This window comes from Daphnia pulex, chromosome 11, assembly GCF_021134715.1.
Source record: "Daphnia pulex isolate KAP4 chromosome 11, ASM2113471v1".
NCBI classification, from domain to species: domain Eukaryota; kingdom Metazoa; phylum Arthropoda; class Branchiopoda; order Diplostraca; family Daphniidae; genus Daphnia; species Daphnia pulex.
In genome coordinates this window covers 2,182,910-2,201,528 of record NC_060027.1, presented here as the reverse complement: position 1 = coordinate 2,201,528, position 18,619 = coordinate 2,182,910, and the positions used below count along the sequence as shown (strand labels likewise).

The 18,619-nt window shown below is 42.7% G+C and overlaps 5 protein-coding genes across 9 annotated transcripts; 2 read left to right on the top strand and 3 right to left on the bottom strand.

Moving 5' to 3' along the window:
• The first annotated feature begins 85 nt into the window (after positions 1-85).
• LOC124207920 (integrator complex subunit 14-like) lies at positions 86-2,229 on the top strand. Its single transcript, XM_046605565.1, has 8 exons — positions 86-338; positions 398-568; positions 660-923; positions 982-1,092; positions 1,158-1,421; positions 1,478-1,589; positions 1,656-1,879; positions 1,951-2,229. Exons 1-8 carry the CDS (start codon positions 177-179, stop codon positions 2,167-2,169), a joined length of 1,527 nt encoding a protein of 508 aa, XP_046461521.1. The 5' UTR covers positions 86-176; the 3' UTR covers positions 2,170-2,229.
• A 61-nt stretch (positions 2,230-2,290) lies between these two features.
• On the bottom strand, positions 2,291-5,033 carry LOC124207922 (dual specificity mitogen-activated protein kinase kinase 1-like). Of its 3 annotated transcripts, none has more exons than XM_046605570.1 (8): positions 4,621-5,033; positions 4,331-4,565; positions 4,148-4,260; positions 3,978-4,089; positions 3,733-3,909; positions 3,460-3,658; positions 3,212-3,396; positions 2,291-3,145 (listed from the first exon to the last, which is right to left on the bottom strand). In XM_046605570.1, the coding sequence occupies exons 1-8, from the start codon at positions 4,785-4,787 to the stop codon at positions 3,038-3,040; spliced, it is 1,296 nt and encodes a 431-aa protein (XP_046461526.1). In that variant the 5' UTR covers positions 4,788-5,033; the 3' UTR covers positions 2,291-3,037. The 3 variants fall into 3 exon arrangements, with proteins under 3 accessions (XP_046461526.1, XP_046461527.1, XP_046461528.1); XM_046605571.1 differs by having other exon boundaries at positions 4,331-4,562; positions 4,621-5,017; XM_046605572.1 differs by having other exon boundaries at positions 3,212-3,418; positions 3,545-3,658; positions 4,621-5,016.
• A 142-nt stretch (positions 5,034-5,175) lies between these two features.
• Positions 5,176-6,470, top strand: LOC124207927 (60S ribosomal protein L17-like). Its single transcript, XM_046605577.1, has 5 exons — positions 5,176-5,286; positions 5,418-5,500; positions 5,569-5,703; positions 5,884-6,021; positions 6,201-6,470. Exons 2-5 carry the CDS (start codon positions 5,420-5,422, stop codon positions 6,402-6,404), a joined length of 558 nt encoding a protein of 185 aa, XP_046461533.1. The 5' UTR covers positions 5,176-5,286; positions 5,418-5,419; the 3' UTR covers positions 6,405-6,470.
• Positions 6,310-11,963, bottom strand: LOC124207909 (alsin-like). Its single transcript, XM_046605544.1, has 9 exons — positions 10,166-11,963; positions 9,296-10,092; positions 9,021-9,229; positions 8,737-8,959; positions 8,483-8,669; positions 7,537-8,422; positions 7,257-7,467; positions 6,662-7,191; positions 6,310-6,598 (listed from the first exon to the last, which is right to left on the bottom strand). Exons 1-9 carry the CDS (start codon positions 11,806-11,808, stop codon positions 6,554-6,556), a joined length of 4,731 nt encoding a protein of 1,576 aa, XP_046461500.1. The 5' UTR covers positions 11,809-11,963; the 3' UTR covers positions 6,310-6,553.
• Positions 11,964-12,236: 273 nt separating this feature from the next.
• On the bottom strand, positions 12,237-18,505 carry LOC124207910 (serine/threonine-protein kinase MARK2-like). 3 transcript variants are annotated; one of them, XM_046605545.1, is made up of 9 exons: positions 18,359-18,505; positions 17,097-17,462; positions 16,719-17,017; positions 16,153-16,434; positions 15,634-16,089; positions 15,386-15,567; positions 14,348-15,327; positions 13,634-14,283; positions 12,237-13,569 (listed from the first exon to the last, which is right to left on the bottom strand). In XM_046605545.1, the coding sequence occupies exons 2-9, from the start codon at positions 17,239-17,241 to the stop codon at positions 13,126-13,128; spliced, it is 3,438 nt and encodes a 1,145-aa protein (XP_046461501.1). In that variant the 5' UTR covers positions 17,242-17,462; positions 18,359-18,505; the 3' UTR covers positions 12,237-13,125. The 3 variants fall into 3 exon arrangements, with proteins under 3 accessions (XP_046461501.1, XP_046461502.1, XP_046461503.1); XM_046605546.1 differs by having other exon boundaries at positions 15,386-15,564; XM_046605547.1 differs by having other exon boundaries at positions 15,386-15,561.
• Positions 18,506-18,619: the final 114 nt, after the last annotated feature.

Here is an 18,619-nt window from a genome sequence, read left to right as displayed (position 1 = left end):
TAGATTAAGAACTATATAGTTCCATAGTCGGCCGCTCCGTGGCGTAAATGTCAGGCGCAACATTGCCATAAAATCGTATAAGTCAACTATTTGTTGTTTGGTCTGCAGACGACATTAATTTTTAAAATATTAATTGCTGTTGTTGATGGACGAAAATTTGTGTTAAATAACTAAAAATGCCTCTTGCGATCGTATTAGACGTATCGCTTTCCATGTCAAGGGTTGTGAGTACTCCTGAAGAAGAAGAAGAATACCAGAGGAAACATCTAGCCATTCACGGAATTAATGTTTTATTGGACCACCTCAACACTCACTCAAAACTTGAGTTTGTTTCATTGGTTGGTCAACAGTTCTGTAATTGAAGAATGCTGAATTACTAATATTTTGAAATATGTAGGTTGTCTTCTCTTCTATGTATGAGATCCTCAGCTCATTTACAAGAGATTATGATGCAGTTAGAGCCAAACTACAAAATATTGAAGACAGAGATAAGACATATTTAGAAGCTGCACTGCATGGTGTCAGTATACTGATCAATGATGAATGGGGTCAAAACACACCTTGTCATGTATGAAAAATATCCCTAGTGCCATATTATTTTTATCTGGACTTGACTGAGACACAACATGACTATCTTCATCTTTTTTGGGGGGGTTCAGGTACTCCTCATTACTGATGGAAGTTCCAGTCTCAACATTCTAGGTCTGTCACGTACCCTGCTGAATGGCCAGAGAGGTTCTACCAGACCAGAAGAAGCCTTACCCTTCCTACCCTTCAATTTTCCAGCCAAATTCCATGTCATAGCTATCACAAGTCCAGATGATCCTGCCTTGGCTGTTAGTATGCCAGTCTATCAGAAAATAATTGATCTTTCTGGTGCAGAAGGAAGTGTTTTTGTACCTGAAGGAGGACTCTCTTTAAAGGTTTAAATTGGTGCTAATTTGTGAAATTCAAACTTTACTATTTAGCCATTTCTTTCAGAGTGTGCAAAACATGTTCACGAAAATTGCCGAACTCCATTACAGTTCATTCGAAGGGACTCTACGGTCAGGATCACTTTCGGATTCCATTTTGTTGTACCCTCCTCCTCGAGTAAGTAACGCAGAAAGCATTTTTCAATGTAATAGTAACGATCAAACTATTTTTAAATTTCAAAGGATCATCACCATATTGGAGACATGGAAGTTATACACTGTAAGATTTCTAAAGATATCACCATATGTGGTTTTGTCGATCTCATTGACGTAGCAAGTCCGCCTGCTGTATCCAGACACTTAGTACTTCCCGTACACTCAGCTAACAAGAGTGATGCTTCGTTGGTTGAGCTAAAAGCGGAAGGAGAAGGTGAAGACGATCTTTTGGCTACGCCAGAAGAAGGAAAGAATCCTTCTTTCTGTGTCCTACTTCATGGCGCCCTTAAAGTAACTACTATTCTTTATAACCCTTTAAAAAAATAATTTCAACCTTTAATTTCAAGGTTGAAAATATGGGCGCTATATGCAATGTAGGAGAAAAGTGGTACGGTCTGCTATACTCTTGGGCAGACAGTAAAAAGAAATCAAATTTGATGTTATCCATCTTTGAACCAGGTAAAACAATCACAGTTTATTCAAGTGAATTTTTGGATCCTACTAAATATGGAATTAAATTTAAAGGAACGAAGTGCATACCTTGGTTAGGTGATTTGAGTTTGCTTGGGTCATTCAGTGAAGCAACTTCTCCTGGCAGTTTCACCACTTTTCCCATCAAACCTAATGAAAAGCGCAGCTATGCCCAAAGCTGTGTCGTCTGGGTTCAACCTGGCAATCTTCAAGCTGACATTCAGAAAATCTTGCGCCACGCTAGGAAAATGCCCGATAAGACTCAACACTTTTACAAGGTGATGCCGAATCCACAAAATGTTTTTTAAAACCAAAAACTAGTTAACCTTTTGTTTTTATTAACTTGAAGGAACTCAACCGGCTCAAACGAGCAGCACTCTCCATGGGGTTTGCAGATCTGTTGGAGACTATGGCCGTCATTTTAGATAGAGAGTGTACACTTTTGCCGCATACTGCACATCCAGATTGCGCCATGCAGCTGACTCATGCTTCTGCCCAGCTTCGACTGTCCAGGGACGTTCGCCACAATATCACCGCACTGCGCACTAAATTCACTCACGATGATTGAGACACGTCTCTTTTTCCTTGTTTTTATTTTGATTCATGAAGAAACCTAAATCACACGTAATTCTGTGCATTCATTCTTCGTTTCAAAGCAAAGAAAAGAAAAACAAAAAAAAACTAAACAATTAGCTCTGGACCATCTTTACTCTGCCGAGTCCAACAGCACACACAATGGCGACAATTTCTTCCACGAGTTGACACAGATTTTTTTTTCTTCTCTTCTATACATTAAAAGAAGGGATGGGAAATAGAATAAAGAAAGAAATTGCAACTAATAAACGGCGCGGGCCAGGAAGATTGTAGAAAAAGAAAGAATAGGAGGATAACTTGGAATGTTCGTTTTGGGTGAGTCCACAACGCTCCAAAATCGTCAACAAGAAAATTCCAACCTCCTCATCTTTTCTTTCCAAAGCCTTGACACCAAAGATGAAAAATTCATCTTGATTGTTAACTATGCAGCTTCACGGTTTGACAAAAAGATTGGAGTGTGGCGGGGAAAACAAAGAGTAGATACACATTGGAAGAATGCTGGATCGACTTTGTGCGTATGATCGCGTCGTATGTCACAGCAGCGCACAGAAATTCTATGACTGAAAATTTGGAAAAGAAGAAACAAAACAAACAATACATCCACTTACCCTGTGGTAAATTGGGCGGATGAGTAGACAAGTAAATAGAATCCTCGAAACGAAACAGAAGATTTTCCAGCCCAAGGACTTGGGGTGCTACTGTTGGATGGATAGTGTGTGAACGCCAATGTAATCTTCCAAGATTTTTTTAGTTAGAAAAAGCACAAGAAGAAAAAAATGGACTTTCTTTTAACAATAAAGTTGTTAAAGTTTATCAGATGGAGAGAAAAAAAATAAACAAATTTATTCGGGATGTTTAGTGGGTGTGGAAGGCTGTAAATCGATGATCTTGCATACCCAACCAGCTATCTCCACGTTTTCAGAGGTCCATTTTTTTACCCATTCGTGACCCTAAGAACAGAATAATGATTTAATAACTACATCAGAAAAAAACAAAAAAAAAATTGTGGAACAGACCATTAGTGTACGTAGAGCGGGTCGTTCAGCCGGATTTTTCTTGAGACACCGATCGACAAAATCTTTGAATTCCACAGAGAAAACGCCGGACGGTAGTTTGGGAGGTGGTTCATTGACAATGTAATCCAAAAGCTCAAATATCGCCATCGGCCTAGGGCCATTGCCGACTCCTCCAGGAAATTGGCCTGCGGTTTCAAGAACGGATCTCTAAGCATTTGAAAGAAATGCGAAAAACAATGGATTATTACTTTGTCGAGGCGATCGACTGCTAGGAGACGGAGTCATGTTCTCAGGATCTTCGCTGAATTTTGCACCAAAAATGTTGGCCAATACCTGTGGATCAGGTGGGGGGATAGGGTACATGCCAATGGCCATTTCAACTAACGACAGCCCAAGAGACCAGACATCACTCTGAATCGAATAGTGTGTTCCTTGTAATCGTTCCGGCTAGCAGAAAAATACATTTTAATGGTATTTCGAAGTGAAAATGACTTTTCTAAACTTATTTAAAGACGACGTACCGACATGTAACTTCTCGTTCCTACAAATGAGTTAGCCATGGAGTCAATAAGCTGACCAGACACTCCAAAGTCACAAATTTTGATCTCTCCTCGACTGTTGACCAGAATGTTGCTTGGTTTAACATCGCGATGTATAATTTGATGTTTGTCTCGAAGATAACTCAACCCTTTCAAAACCTAAGCAAAAAAGCTTTTCTTATTTCGAACCCTTTAATAGATTAAGTATTAATTTTAGATCATCTTACAGCAATTGTTATCTTCCCTAGATATTGTTCTGGAATACGACCCGCTTTTTTCAGGATCAAGTCTAATGATCCTCCATCCATGTATTCCATGCAAATACTTATTTCACCATCACTACAAAAAATTAAACCAAAGTTAACAAATGCATTTGGGAAAGTTTTAAATTAGGTACCTGTAGAATGCTCCATAGAACCCAACAATATGAGGTGAATTGCACTCATGAAGCACCTTTAGCTCTCTAATTATTTGCTTCTTAATGGCAGGTTTCACTTCAAGATGTATCAACTAGGGAAACATAAATAAAACATCTGTGTTAAAAAAAAACCACTTAAATTTTTTCTGCTGTTGGTATTACCTTTCTGGCCATGATCAATCCAGAAGGACGATGTCTGACTTTGGTGACTACACCCCCATTTCCGGCACCTAGTTCACCAAGCTTATCAAAATCATCATCTGTCAGTTCACCAACTTCTTGCTTTTGTGAGAGAAACTTGTGCAATCTCTGTCGTTGAAGTTCATCAATATCAAGTTCCTCCAGCTGTTTTTGCAAAGCCTCTAATGTTGTATTTCCCATGGTTGTATTTCCGCTACTGTGAAAAATGTACATCATTGAGGATGACAACTTGGTGTTTATAGTGAACTTACTCAATTCCAGAATGTATAACTACACTACTGGTCTGTGTCATTGATTTGGCAGAGTTAATAGCTGCTGCTATGTTATTACTCCTTCCTGATGTTTCTCCAGGACTGGGGGTGGAGACTGGGTCTGGTTCCACAGGAGGAAGAGTTAAATTGAATTTGTTTTTTGACATTTTGCCTTTCGTTTCCGATGTATGAAATTCGTAAGCTTTACAACTAAAATGAACTCGCTCAGCTTATGATGACAGTAAAAGTTCTTCCAGTTCCTTCTCTATATAAAAAAATGCATCAAAAGAAAACTTATTGGCGGAACTCAAACACGAATAAACAAGTAGGCTGGCTATATCAACAGATCAGAATTGCAAAATTGTTCAGCGAAAAAGTTTTGACAAGAGTCAACCCTCGGACAATCCGTAGTTGCAATTTTTAATATTTCAACACACATTTCCATTATATTTGCAAACTGACATTTATTTTATTTTGAAAAATAATAAATATATTTACATTTCACAATTGCGACAATAATTTTAAAAATTGTAAAATTGATTATATTCACGAAAATTTAAGAACGCACCCTATGGAAGCGGAATCCACCTATTGGCAGAGAGAGGAGTTAACCTTAGTCCTCTTTCTTGGTTCGGTGTTTCTCTTGTACCCTCAAACACTTCTGAAGTAAGTCAACGAGAGTTCTCTTTCTGTTATCCAAAGATATTTAAAACATCTTTAACTTGTCGTGGTTCTTTGTTGATCCATTAAATTACGTTTTTATCGTGTGTTACATTAAACTGTTCAATTTTGTGTAGAAATGGGTCGATATTCGCGTGAACCGGACAACCCGACCAAGTCATGCAAGGCTAGGGGCTCCAACCTCCGCGTTCACTTCAAGGTATTGTTTTAACATATACTCGCGCTTGTGAAAGTTTCTTAACGTACGACTTGAATTTGATTGAATAGAACACGAGGGAGGCTGCCAACACCATTAAGCGTATGCCATTGAAGAGGGCTGTTGCTTTCCTCAAGAACGTCATCCAGCATAAGGAGTGTGTTCCATTCCGTCGTTACAACGGAGGTGTCGGCCGGTGTGCTCAGGTTAGTAGCTCATTTCTTTTGTATGAATTAAATTGACCAAATTGTGTGATTATAACTCCAAGCATTCTAGACAAAGTGCTGACAGATTGCAATGTTTCAAGACGGATCTGACATTAAAGAAAGATTCAACGTGTTGCCTTTCCACTATTTGGAGTCTAATCTCTATGTTTTGCTTTGCAGGCTAAACAATGGGGTACCACCCAGGGACGTTGGCCCAAGAAGTCTGCAGAGTTCCTTCTGCAGTTGTTGAAGAATGCTGAGTCCAATGCTGACCTCAAGGGTCTAGATGTTGATCACTTGGTCATCGATCACATTCAGGTACAGGAGTGAATCATAGTGTAAAGTTTTTTTCAAAATAGTGTGATTATAACCCTAAGCATTCTAGACTACTAGCTGACAGATTGCAATGTTTCAAGACGGATCTGACTTAAATTGAATTGTCAATTCATTTTCAAGTTTAAAGAGGAGTTGTCTAAAATTACTTCTCTGTTTTACAGATTAACCGTGCTCCATACATGCGTCGGCGAACATACCGTGCTCACGGAAGAATCAACCCATACATGAGCAGCCCTTGCCACATGGAAGTCATCCTGGCTGAGAAGGAAGACATTGTTTCCAAAGTCAAGGAGGAGGAAGTTACCAACAAAAAGAAGGTTTCAAAGAAGAAGTTGGCTCGCCAAAAGTTGTCCCAGAGGGAATAAACTTTTCCTGTAAACACTTTGTTAACCCTTTGTGTTGCCTGAAATACAACGTTGGTGACGCTCGAATTAAAATTGTTATTTTCTGTTTACCACGATAATTATATTTATTGCGATTGACAACGAACGCTTAAAATAATTTGATTCTGATTTCAATTAAAGGTCATCTTCTCATGCTGAATGTACTGGTAGGAAGCCTAGCAAAATAACATAAAATTTTAGTAAAAAAAAAAAGTATTTAACTAAAGAAAAATATATACCTCCAGTGTAGTAAACATGACATCTAGTTCGCCATTTTGCACATTCTTATCGATGAAATCCTCTATTAGATGAATCTCTGTGCCGAGATGACGAATTCTCGAACGAACAACGACGAAAAGAAATACCGGGAAGAGATCATCCATGTTCATGACATAATCAGCTCCTAAATGTGCCTGTACCGAACGACTGACTTCTTGGAATGTCTGGTGAATAACTTGGAGCTTCTTCCCAGGAGAAAATGTAGTACTCAGCTGTTGTAGACAATCTACAGCTGTTGGAAAGTGACTTCCTTCCGGAGCAACTTCCTCGATAAAAAACTTGGGATCGACTCCCAGAAAATTCATTAGAGCCGAATCTGATTGTCGATTCCATTTTTGAAGTCGTTCCCAATAAAGATCGTCCAACTTTTGGTTGTGTAGAACGTACAGAGTGTAAAGTGGAGGATAGAGTCGGGGTAAAAGTACGGGCAGAAGTAGAGTATTGGCTGAAACCACGGCCTGCAATTCTTGTGGATGATCGTTCGACGGTTCTGTCATCAACAAAATTTTATCTTTAAGTCTTTTGATTTTTTCTTATGTGTGTGACTGTACATACCATTTGGAATCAGATGAACAGCACGGTCTTCTGGAAGAGCTGGGAAGAGAAGCCGGACAAAAGCATAAACACGGCTAACAAACGAGTGAACTTCTGAAACTGCATGAGGTAGAAGTCGAGGGTGGGCACCCACTCCGACGTAAGTAGCTCGATAGACATCTCCTATCTGGGCTGCTAATTTTCCTAATGGATGGATCTCTGATTCTAAAGCCTGTAATTGGAGCAAAGTAAAAAAGTTTCCAAGTGCACCAATAATAAAACAAGAGAATCAATTCAATACCATATGTAAATAAGTTTCTATCTTGACAAACTCGTCGCCATTAAGCTGATTTCGTCCGTAGTCTGGGATATGCTGAAGAATTTCGGGGATTTCTACGGATACTGGTTGAGCGGAAGCTAATCTTTCGGACTTGATTGACTTGGACGAAATAGACGATCCCTGGCGACGATGGTGTTGTATCTTCGGGCGGATATGATGGTCGTTGGTTGTTCTCTGTTTACATTGATTAAGCACAGCTGCAATCTGGTCCCAAGCACGAAGTGAATCATCGGCTGTCCATTGCGTGCAATTCGGAGAAAGACCAAGAGTTGAGCAGCATTGTTGGAAAATGGCCCCCCATTTTCGTTCGGCTGGAACACCTGATCCGTTTTGTTGTTGAAAATGGCCAATGGACAGTCCGGAAGGTGGACTCAATGGTGATTGTGCAGTTAAAGAATTTTTGGTCAAGGTGGCGTTGATTTTAATTCCATCAGACCAAGAGCCGTGAAAAGTACCCTGAATAATATCACCGTTTGGGAACTGAAGGAGGCCCTTGCCGCCAAGAATACCCACGCCAGCCACTTCACCTTCGTAGCTCGTTCCGTCTTCTAATAACATGACGCACTGCCCAGTCATCTTGTTATTGGTAAAGCTGCCTTCAATGTAGAGACCGTCCAAAGTAACTAGAACAGCTTGACCATGCCTGGCGTCCGCTTGCCACATTCCCATGTACTTTTCACCAGTGACGATGTCGTCCATGACTCCGTAGCCACACTTTTGCCCAGCTTCCCATTGGCCAACGTAGACATGTGCGGCAGAGGTGAGAAAATGACCTCGTTTGAGCGTACCGTGTCCATGCGGTTGGCCGTCTTGAAAGTTTCCTTCGTAAACATCTCCGTTGGCGTATCTGAATTTCAAAAGCAGTTTTTTAATGAATGATCCCTTGTAACTGGAAACCTCGTTATACTTGAGAATGCCGTATCCGTTCATCTTGCCATCCTTCCAGCTGCCTTCATAAGTAGAGCCGTTGGGGCCAAATGATTCTGAAGAACCATATCCGTACTGCTGGTTCTGCCGAAAACTTCCTTTGTAAACCCGGCCGTCTGGCCAGTTTAATTCACCCTCTCCATGCATTTTGCCACACAACCAAGCCCCTGCCGATGGAAAACGTGTTCATTTCATTCTAGAAAATTTGTAGTCTTTTTGTGTCGCATGACTCACCTTTGTACGTGACATCCTTCAAATGAGGCAACTTGGTAAAAGTATATGAGGCGGACCGTACAAGTGGTGGCGTAGTTCGTCCGCTACTGCTGGATCCTACATCGTCAATTAAAAGCGCATGCCTGATGGCAGATTGAAGAGCTACCAGCCATTCCATCTTGTCACCGGCAGTTGGACAAGCCAGCGTCATGGTCTCTTCCGGCATCGTTAATGAAAGTCCATTCTACAATAAACCATTCTAAGAATGAGTCAACATTAATGTTTATTAAATATTTGGATGATACCTTGGTCTGGATGTTATCGCTATCTTGCATCGGCTCGACCCAAATAGTGGCCAATGGATATGTGACATGATTAGATGATCCGCTGACGTGGACAAGCACGTCAGTTAAGATAATGAACCAATGCGATGAAAAGCGACCGGAATTAACCAGAGTAATGGGGTGAGTTCGGGATTCACGGATCAGACGACGGACTGGAGTTCTCAAAGCATCTAAACCGGAAATATAAATGATTTACTAATTCAGTAAAAACAAATTTTAAATTTAAACGGTAGTACCCATTAGTTTCGTGGAACAACTATCCCAGAAGGTCTTAGTGAGATCTGCTGTTTGACAATCCTGCATCAAATCGGCAGCAATATTTGAACATTGTTGACTAGCATGTTTATAACAATCGATGTTTTTATCGTTTCGTTGAAGATGACTTTCAATCATTTTCTCCAGTTGTGATGAATAATCTTTGAGTCGTCCTAGAGGCTCGTTCATCAATGTGGTCAGGATATCACTGCCGGCTCGACCGACGCTTCCCTGTTGGATATATTCTGGATCTAAAAGTGCATTTTCGGTCTTGTTGAGTGTGAGCGCATGGACGACAGTGGCGTTACAGAGGGCCTGACCGTAACCACGCCAAACGTGCATGAATTCATTAATCCAACGAACGAGACCAATACTGAGGTTGGCACAATTGTCCGATTCGATCAGCGAGTGAACATTGACGGCCGTGCAAGCCATCAAGTCTCGGTATCGATCGAACAACTCTCGACGGACGGTTGAGGTAGTTGATGTTGATGTTGTTGCGGATTCCAAATGATCAAAAATGCCACGGACGACTTTCAGGCAATTTCTTAAAAATAGCTGTTCTGATAAAACAAACTCGGACCAATGGGGCCAGCAGGGGCAGCTCTGATTGCAGCGCAAACAACAACTAAGTGGTCCGGTAGCCCATACTCGACTCGGTCTACCAGTCGGGCTTTGGGCCGGTAGATTTAATCTCATCAATGTGGACTTTTGAGTGGCCATTGAGAATCCCATAAAAAGCACTTCGCCGTGACTCGTCAGCAATAACGAATGTTCTCTGTAGTAAAAAATAAAAGGAAAATGAGCCAACAATAAATTATAGAGACAATTGGATTGAAATTGATGTATACCTTCCGGCCGCAATATCTCGGATGGTAGTACGGAAAGGTAAGGATACTTCTGTCGGGACTGACATGAAAGATAGGTCTTCACCGGGCTCGACTTGTCCTTTGTTATTAGCTCCCCACGCCAGTACACGCCCATCCAACGTGAGGGCCAATGAATGCCGTGAACCGCACACCACTTTACAGATGCCTATGCCAAGTAGAGGACGGACAGTTTGGGGGACTTCGCGTGAGACGCAATCTGATAGTCCGAGCTGGCCGACTCCTCCTTGACCCCACGTCCAGACAGACGTAAAAAGTAGTTGCCTTCCCAACGAAACGAGACGATCCGGTTGAAGTCCGGTAGATTTTTCTCGATCTGTCATCCGGACAAGCGTCGAATCGAGGGATAAACTTGACGATCCATTGCGTTTCCACCGATGATGACTCTGAAGCGACTGTCGGACGATAAATCGAGGTGTTGCCGGTGCTGCGGGTGAATCCTCACCGCTGCTACTACTGGGCAAAGCGGCTGGTAGACTAAGCGTTTCACTGCCGGCAACTTCGACAGGAGCTGATGCAGCTGGAACGGATGGAGTTTCCTCTTGGCTGGTTCCGCTCCAATGCCGAGACATGCGGTTGACGGCATCGCCCAAGTTTCGGACTCCTTCCACAACTCGGCTGGCCACCTGTTGAGTCACGTTATTGCCACTTTCTAACGATGACGCCGCTCCTGGACTATTGTTACAGTCATCCGATTCGGACCCGGTGACCCACGATAGCTGCTTCGTTAAAAACTGTTTGGCCGCGTCGAGTTGGGGCGTCGAGTTGAGCAACAAAGCGCTTTGACGGACTAGATGATCTGCCTTGGACCAGCAAACTTGAGCTAGAGAGTTGACATTGTCTTTGAAATCTTCCTGGTTCATTCGTTGAGAGTCGTTGAGATCCAGCGTGTGCAGAGACAAAAGACTTTGCTCTCTACACTCTAGACAGGAACCAACCATGCACAATCCATCCAAAGGACCTTCCTTTGATGAGTTTGCTTTGTCCAAGGAATCCCTGCTGCTTTTGCTAGAATTTGCTACACCAGGCTTGCTGATACTATCATCGTTAGAATTTTCACAGTCTTGGATGAGAGCGGTGCTAAAGTTGCTACCACACATAATACTTATGGGTACTTTGTTCTCGAAGGCTGGCAATTTATCTGGCAACAACGACTTGCTTTCATCCACTGCCCATACTTTGCCCGAATCTGAGATGAACAACAAGTTTTTTGAGTGGGAAGAAACTTCTCTTACAAAGAGTCTTCCTCCGTCTTCTACAACACCATGAGGGCAGCAGAGATTTGGTTGCTTGATGGCCAGCTCCTCTACTTTTTCAGGGGTTTCTAATTCAGACCTCAAAACTCTACCCCGATCAGTCACAAAAATGGTGTGTATCGAATTGCATGCAATACCAACCACAGTCTGGCAAGGAAGTGCCAACTCTTGCAATTTCCCACTCAATCCATCTTGTTTGAGAGTCGACAGGTACACTCTGCCGTCTTCAGTCAGAAAGAACACTTGTCCGAGCCTTGACGAAACAACGGCCGTCATGGCTTGTTCCGGTGCCAAAAGTGCTGCAGCTGGTTCGCCTTCTTCCCAGGCTATCACATTCGCAGATTCACTCATTTTTGGTTTCTTTCCTGGATCGCTACACCAGAGAAGAAACTTTAACACCTACCAACGAAAACAACCGCACCATACAGAGTAATCATAACATCCCCTTTTTCTCAGCTGTGTTTGATAGAAGGACTGAGCCATCTAGCGATAAGATTTCAATTCTCTCTAGATCGCTAATCCGTTTTCAAAGAAAATCATCATCTGTTTGTTAGGTAGTATATATAATCTGTATTGGTATTTGTCCTTTACAACACACACATTTGGCCAATTATCTTTTTTCTTCTTCACAAATACGCCTATGACGGCTTGAGGGATTATGAGGGGAGGGGGATTTTTCGTATGTTGTTTCCCCGCCCGTCTTCCAGTAGTTGTCGATTTTCTTAACCGGAATTGCATGATACTTTTTGAGAATCGGATAAGAATGACCGCAAATGGTAGACGGGAGTTATTAAAGTAATATTTCTCTCTATAATGTCTATAGTGAAGCTAAAACAGAAACACACAACGTTAAGATACTCTACGGCGATGGATATTCCGGGCGAGGTGATATAGGAAGGAGACACACACACACACATTACAGCTTATTATTCTCTATGATGATGAATAGAACAACAAAAATTGGGTTTTGGTTTCGTGGTGTCCACACTAAATTTTTCACTTCAATGTTCTCTTTTTTTCTGTTTTTTGTTTTTTGATTCATTTAACTTAAAAAAAAAATCAAGTGGGAATTTGAAAGTTCACTTTTGACTTTGGAGAGGAAAGCATATTTGTCGAAAACTCAATATTTTAAAAAAAAGGAGAGAGAGAGGAGTTGTACAGAGAATGACTTAACGTGTTGGAAGATGGAGATATTTAGCGTGGATAGATCTCGAGTGTTCCAGCAGTCCGGTAAAGAACGCGCGCACACAAACACACACACAAAATTTTCAAATTAAAAAAGAAAAACGAACAGACAAGAGATTTTTTCTAAAAAAACTTTTTGCACAACCAACAAAATCTGAATTGCAAAATGATTTTGGTTTCTTTTTTGTGTTGTTTTATATCACTGGCATTGGTTCCAGCTGACGAGTGATTGCAATGGAAAGGGGGAGCGCGTGTGAACACATCGAAACACGAAAATTACGTGCGCGACTATATCCATTTTTCTTTCCTCCTCTTTTCTCTTCTTGTTCTGAATTACACCAACAAAATTTTAATCGTACTTTCCTTGACGCTCGTTAGCGGAGTCGATAACTTTCAAACACAATATAAATTCTTATGATATAAACAAAAGCTAGGGAAAGGTGGGCGGGGGCGAAAGGTGGATGACGGCGAGATTTTCTTTTTTTAACACGAGGTACAGTGCTGAGTGACATTGTGCACGACGGCAAGTGGGGATGGAGTGGAACATTCAGCCGACGAAGAACAAGAGGTGACGGTTGAAAGTTTGGCCGGGGTTGGCGAGTGAGTTGGTCCGTTCATGTTGACATCGCTGGGGCTCACAACACCCACATGGATGCCACCTTTACGACCAAATCGTTTCCATAACTCGTACTGGCAATGGGATGCTTCAACTAAAATTCTTTCCTTAACCAAACAGCCCAGCGAACGGGCTTTGTACAGTCGGCTTCGTAGAAAATTCATCGTTTTGCCTCGACCAGCTTCGCTGGCTGCTTCACCTGTTGAATCCGGTTCTGCTGCTCCGGGCTGTTTACCGTCAGCATCCATCGAAACATCTTCACCACTACTTCGGCCACGACTTTTACGTCCGGAAGGGCGTTTATCTGACCTCTGAATGAATAAACCGTTACTTTTTTTAATTCCGTAAGGCGAAAAATGAAAGAATTTTGATTACCTTGAATGACGAATTGGTTCCTTCACGACGAGAAAAGAGTTGTTTGAGCCGTTTATGTTTCTTGCCACTGGCTGGAGTGGTGCAACTACAACTACAGCCTGTGAGTGGCGGCTCCGGCTCCGTATCCATGACATCATCTTGAATGATGACGGTATCGAGAGATCCTTTCTCGGAAGCTGGATGACTAGTTAATAACGGCGATGGAGGTAAAACGAGCACCAATTCTGGGGATGTATCCAGCGAAACCGTTTCTTCAATCTTCTCCAAATTGCTGCAACTTTTGGCGGCCACTCGGGCTCCCACTGTCGACGGAAGCGGCACTTCCAGGGTGTTGGTAGTGATACGAGGGCTTTCGGGCGATTCGCAGACTTCTGTCAAACAGCTGAGTGATTGTGAGACTCGAAGATGAGTTTCGCTGCCAAGTCCAGGGCTTAGCAGAGAAAAACATGCGTTGGTATATCTCCGTCCGTGGGAGGAACCCACAATGCGATATCGGGATCTGGGATTGCGCTGATCAACGCCATCACTCGTTTGCAAATGTCGCCGTCCTCCTGAGGAGCCACCACTTTGATTGCCACTATCTGAATTCTTTGGTGTTTGGGAACTCGATCCAGGTTGAGTATAACTATCCATCGAAGTTGTTCCTCCACCTAAATTAAAGTAGATATTTGACAACACTTATTCCGCAAATGAAACAAATGATTTAAAATTTACCTCCAGATACTCCAGCACCATCATTTCCACCTCCAGGGCCATCACAACCTGGGTCACTGGAGTCGTCGTGGGAATCCCTCCTCGGTGGAAGAGTCTTGAGTTTCTCTGCTCGCTTCTTCCGCCCCTCATTATCGTCATCACTGGCGTCTGATGACGAACACGACGCCGTGCGAGCTTTGGCTAATTGGCGTCTTTGTTCGTAGCGCCTAACCAAACTAGGGGGAGATGTTGAGGTGCGGACACTGGGGCCTGCTGACGATGCCCGTCCAGACTGAGAAGGCCGATGTCTATGGCCGTTTAATGTCGTTCGAATTCTCAATCCAGGTGATTTGGCCGAAGCAATTGCTGATTCTCCCCTGCTGGTCGATTCGCTATCACTGCAGCTCTCGGCCTCCTCAAAGATTTCGTTGAGGATCAGCTGAGGAGAACTGCGAACTGAATGTAAGACCCGGTTGGGTGAGGGTAAGGTAGAGCGGCTCTTGCTGTTGACCGTCGGTGACATGACGTTGGGAGATGATCCAGGTGAAGATGGGGTAGTTGAAGGTGAGGTTGGAGAGATGGAGGCTGGCGTTGCCCGCCCGGATCCTAATCCGGCTATGATTCCAATCCGTTGGCCAGTCACAGGAGACGTTAGAGGTGAGGTTCGAGGACTTCGTAGACCCAGGCCAATGTTGGAGGTGGTTGGAAACGGCGCAGGAACTTCCATAAACTGATCGACACTTTTTTGTGGTTCTAGCGGCTTTGAGCTCGCTGCTGTCAACTTTGTAATGGAGACTTGCGGTGTCATCTTTTCGACAAAATCAAGTCGCAATTCCGACGAACGAGTTGGGCCCTTGTTGATGGCTGCTTGAATAGGAGCGGATACGTTGGCCAATAGCCCACGAGCTCTCAAGCTCCCTGCCAAAGAATTATTGGATGCCCTCTGACTAGCTAAAGAGGTATTGGACGTCCGTTGGCTAGCCAATGAGTTGCTAGAAGATCTAAAGAAAAACCCAATTTCATTAATATTAATCGGTAACGCACTTGAATGAACAATACCTTTGGCTTCGTCGACTCGATTCACTGCCACTTCCCCCAGTCGCTTCATCCTCTTCAACGACATCGCTGTACTTGCGCTGACGACCCATACTTGAGGTCTGCATAGCTTCCATTACTGTTCGACTGGTAAAAACTGGTATAGTTTTGTAAGCAATTTTTTCTTCCTGGAATGGCAACTGCTCCTGGAAAAAGTAAGCACTTATTGAGTTGTTCAAAGAAAAGCAACTAAATATGATTCACGCTTATACCTTTGGGTCGGGTTCTAAAGGGGGAGGAGGGGCGGGAGGAGGAGGAGGTTGTCGACGGCTAATCATTTGTGCTTGCTCTTGTCGCTGGGCTCTCAATTTGCGCTCAGCCAACAGAAAATACGTAGCCGTGATATTGTTGTACTCGTCTTTGTCTAGCGCGTCTAGGATTTCCTCCTTGGTGGCGATGTTGCCATTAACCATCTTTTGCAATATGATGGCGTGATCATCTTCTGTGAGGTGCTCACGGGACACCAACGGCAAGTAATGTGCAGGTGGCAAAGCTGCGGCACCATCTTGTAGCCAAGGATCGTTGGCGATCTCTTCAAGGGTTGCGCGGTTAGCCGGATCACGCTGGAGCATTCGACCAATCAGTCGACGACAGCCTTCCGATACGTGAGGTGGAACCGTGTATTTGCAATCCATGATCATGGTCAAGGTTTCGCTGTCGTTGGCTTCCTACAAAAAGGGAATTAAAAATCGTAAAAATTCCTTTGGCCAATTTGGGATTAAATTTATTACCTGGAAAGGCGGATGGCCACAAACCAACATGTAAAGAATGACTCCCAATGACCAGATATCGACTGCGGGCGCATCGTAAGAGTCTCCCAAAAGAATTTCAGGTGCCGAATAAGCCAACGATCCACAAGACGTTTCTAGCTTTTGGCCAGGGTTGTACTTGTTGGAGAAACCGAAATCTGTCAATTTGACCATGCCCAATTTCTCGAAGAAGACCACATTTTCTGGTTTGAGGTCTCGATGAACCACGTGGAGCTGGTGACAGTACGATATGGCGTGCACCACCTACGTGTGACAAAAGAAATACACAAAGTCAGCGGTAATAACTTCCACATATTAGGAGTTTTCATCAATCAAGGCTGTAAATAGATTGCCCTACAAACGCTTAACTCTCCACACAACATTCCAAAGTCTTTGCCAAATTATTTATAGCGTAATCGAACAACGCCAGGCCGGCGGACAGAGAATGGATATTAATAGAAATACGCCCCTCTAGTGTAACGATCCAAGGAGGATCGTAACACGCTTATCGTCTTGGGTCTCTTGCAAATTTGTCAAAAGGCAAATACCTGTCTAAAGTAGTGTCGTGCCGACTCTTGATCGAGCCCGTTTTCATGCCGCATAATGTAATCGTACAGATCCCCGCCATCGCCGAGTTCCAGGATGAGATAAAGTTTGGTCTGCGTGTCGATAACTTCGTAGAGACGAACGACATTCGGATGTTGGACCAACTTCATACAGCGCACTTCCTGGAAGAGATGCGCTCGTGATATTTCATCCAACTTGGTCTTGTCAATCACTTTGACGGCCACTTTTTCGCCAGTGAAAACGTGTCGAGCAAGTTTCACGACCGCAAAATGGCCCCGACCTTTCAACAATAAAAAAAAAGGGGCGATAATTTTATGTAATCCGATTAGAAACACGAACATGTGTGATAACTAACTAACCAAGGGTTTCCTCCAAGTCGTAGAGTCCGGCGATTTTTCCATCGTAGCTGACGTTCGATAGATGAAAGCCGAAATTATTGCGTTGACCACGACCAGCCGAAGCCCGTCCAGATCCCACCCGCGTGAGTCCCACTGTCTTTTGCATGAGTTTCTCACGTCGTCGTTTAGACGACTAATTCCAACGAGACACTTAATTTTTTGAAACACACCACCAAACTCCTCTTCTAGTCACTTTCTTCTTCTGGTCAGCTCAGATAAAATATGTTTGAGGCGGTGCTTGCGCATCAAATAACATTTTCCTCTTTTTGCCGCTGGTCCTATTTCGATCGAATGACAACCCGGCGGATGAAGCAAGATGATAATAATCTGCAAAGAAGAAGAAAAAAAGGAAAGTCTTTCAATCCGATCAGCCGTGGCATTAAAAAAATGCCCCCACAAACTAAGTTAAGCGGATCGATATTGTGCTCTTTCTCCCATCAATCAACTAGCTAGAAACGCCCCTCTTCTTTATTACTTTTGCTTTTTTTTTCTTGTCAAATTTTTCTCTGACATCATTCAGCCAACTCGAGAAAAAAAATGCAATTATGAGCTCTCTTCTCCGTCCCGAGAGTAACTTCTTCTTGGCTGATTAATAATTAACTTGAGCTTTAGAATGAATGTGTTTCCAGAGTGAATGTGTTACTTTTATACAGTATTCACAAGAGCTGGTTGTATTTTTCCTCTTGAAGGAGGGGGAGTGAGGTATGGCAAAGCTCTTGAAAGACCATTGCACAAGAAGACTGGCTCCTACTGTAAACAGCTTTGCCTATTAATAGCAGATACTACAAGATGTGTGGGCTGTGCTATTCATTGAACAGGATGTCAGTGTTAAGCAGGCAAAGTGTTGACTAAAAGGACGGTGTTATTCTTTTTCATTCCTTGAAGCAGCTCAAGAATGTAAAAGAAAGTCTTACGATTTCCCCAAAACAACGAATACAAAGTTATTCTGGCTTTCACGTAAAATGGATGCTTGAACAGAATTCCTTGTATCTTCATGCACATCTTTCACAAATAATATCACCAACACACTGGCGCACATACACCTTATTTGATCGCTTGATAAACTGTCACTGATGACAATTTGGAAATGAATGGAATCTTTCTACCTGTCTGGCTTAATATCCTTTCAACCTCTTCTAGAATTTGTGGAACTGAATGGAGAACTTGATCAAGTGGAAAACCGCCAAACTTGTTAGAAAAAAGAAGAAAAGTATGAAACTTACCCAAATATTGTAGAGACGAAATCAATCAGATTAAAAACACAACACACAGAATCGACCTTCACTATTCACTTCAGCCAAAAACTGGGCTCCTGTATTAAGAGATGCTGAGTTGCCTATTGGCTTAAACAAACGAACACCGTAATTCAGATTAGAACCCTAACCTAACCTACGTCCACATTCTTTGAATTCTAATCAAAATTACCAAATATTTCCTACTAAAAATAAAACTCGTTTGAATTATTAATAAGATTATTACGTATT

Bases quoted from the DNA above. Each gene is read 5' to 3' on its own strand.
- LOC124207927 (XM_046605577.1), top strand. From the start codon at position 5,420: ATGGGTCGATATTCGCGTGAACCGGACAACCCGACCAAGTCATGCAAG. The intron at 5,501-5,568 runs GTATTGTTTTAA...TTGATTGAATAG, and splicing joins ACCTCCGCGTTCACTTCAAG to AACACGAGGGAGGCTGCCAA. The intron at 6,022-6,200 runs GTACAGGAGTGA...TCTGTTTTACAG, and splicing joins TGGTCATCGATCACATTCAG to ATTAACCGTGCTCCATACAT.
- LOC124207922 (XM_046605570.1), bottom strand. From the start codon at position 4,787: ATGTCAAAAAACAAATTCAATTTAACTCTTCCTCCTGTGGAACCAGAC. The intron at 4,090-4,147 runs GTACCTAATTTA...AATTTTTTGTAG, and splicing joins TTCTATGGAGCATTCTACAG to TGATGGTGAAATAAGTATTT. The intron at 3,910-3,977 runs GTAAGATGATCT...TTTTTTGCTTAG, and splicing joins TAGGGAAGATAACAATTGCT to GTTTTGAAAGGGTTGAGTTA.
- LOC124207910 (XM_046605545.1), bottom strand. From the start codon at position 17,241: ATGCAAAAGACAGTGGGACTCACGCGGGTGGGATCTGGACGGGCTTCG. The intron at 17,018-17,096 runs GTTAGTTAGTTA...TATTGTTGAAAG, and splicing joins CGACTTGGAGGAAACCCTTG to GTCGGGGCCATTTTGCGGTC. The intron at 15,568-15,633 runs GTATAAGCGTGA...TACTTTTTCCAG, and splicing joins CTTTAGAACCCGACCCAAAG to GAGCAGTTGCCATTCCAGGA.
- LOC124207920 (XM_046605565.1), top strand. From the start codon at position 177: ATGCCTCTTGCGATCGTATTAGACGTATCGCTTTCCATGTCAAGGGTT. The intron at 339-397 runs GTTGGTCAACAG...TGAAATATGTAG, and splicing joins AACTTGAGTTTGTTTCATTG to GTTGTCTTCTCTTCTATGTA. The intron at 569-659 runs GTATGAAAAATA...GGGGGGGTTCAG, and splicing joins GTCAAAACACACCTTGTCAT to GTACTCCTCATTACTGATGG.
- LOC124207909 (XM_046605544.1), bottom strand. From the start codon at position 11,808: ATGAGTGAATCTGCGAATGTGATAGCCTGGGAAGAAGGCGAACCAGCT. The intron at 9,230-9,295 runs GTACTACCGTTT...TTTCCGGTTTAG, and splicing joins TTGTTCCACGAAACTAATGG to ATGCTTTGAGAACTCCAGTC. The intron at 7,192-7,256 runs GTATGTACAGTC...TGTTGATGACAG, and splicing joins TGTTCATCTGATTCCAAATG to AACCGTCGAACGATCATCCA.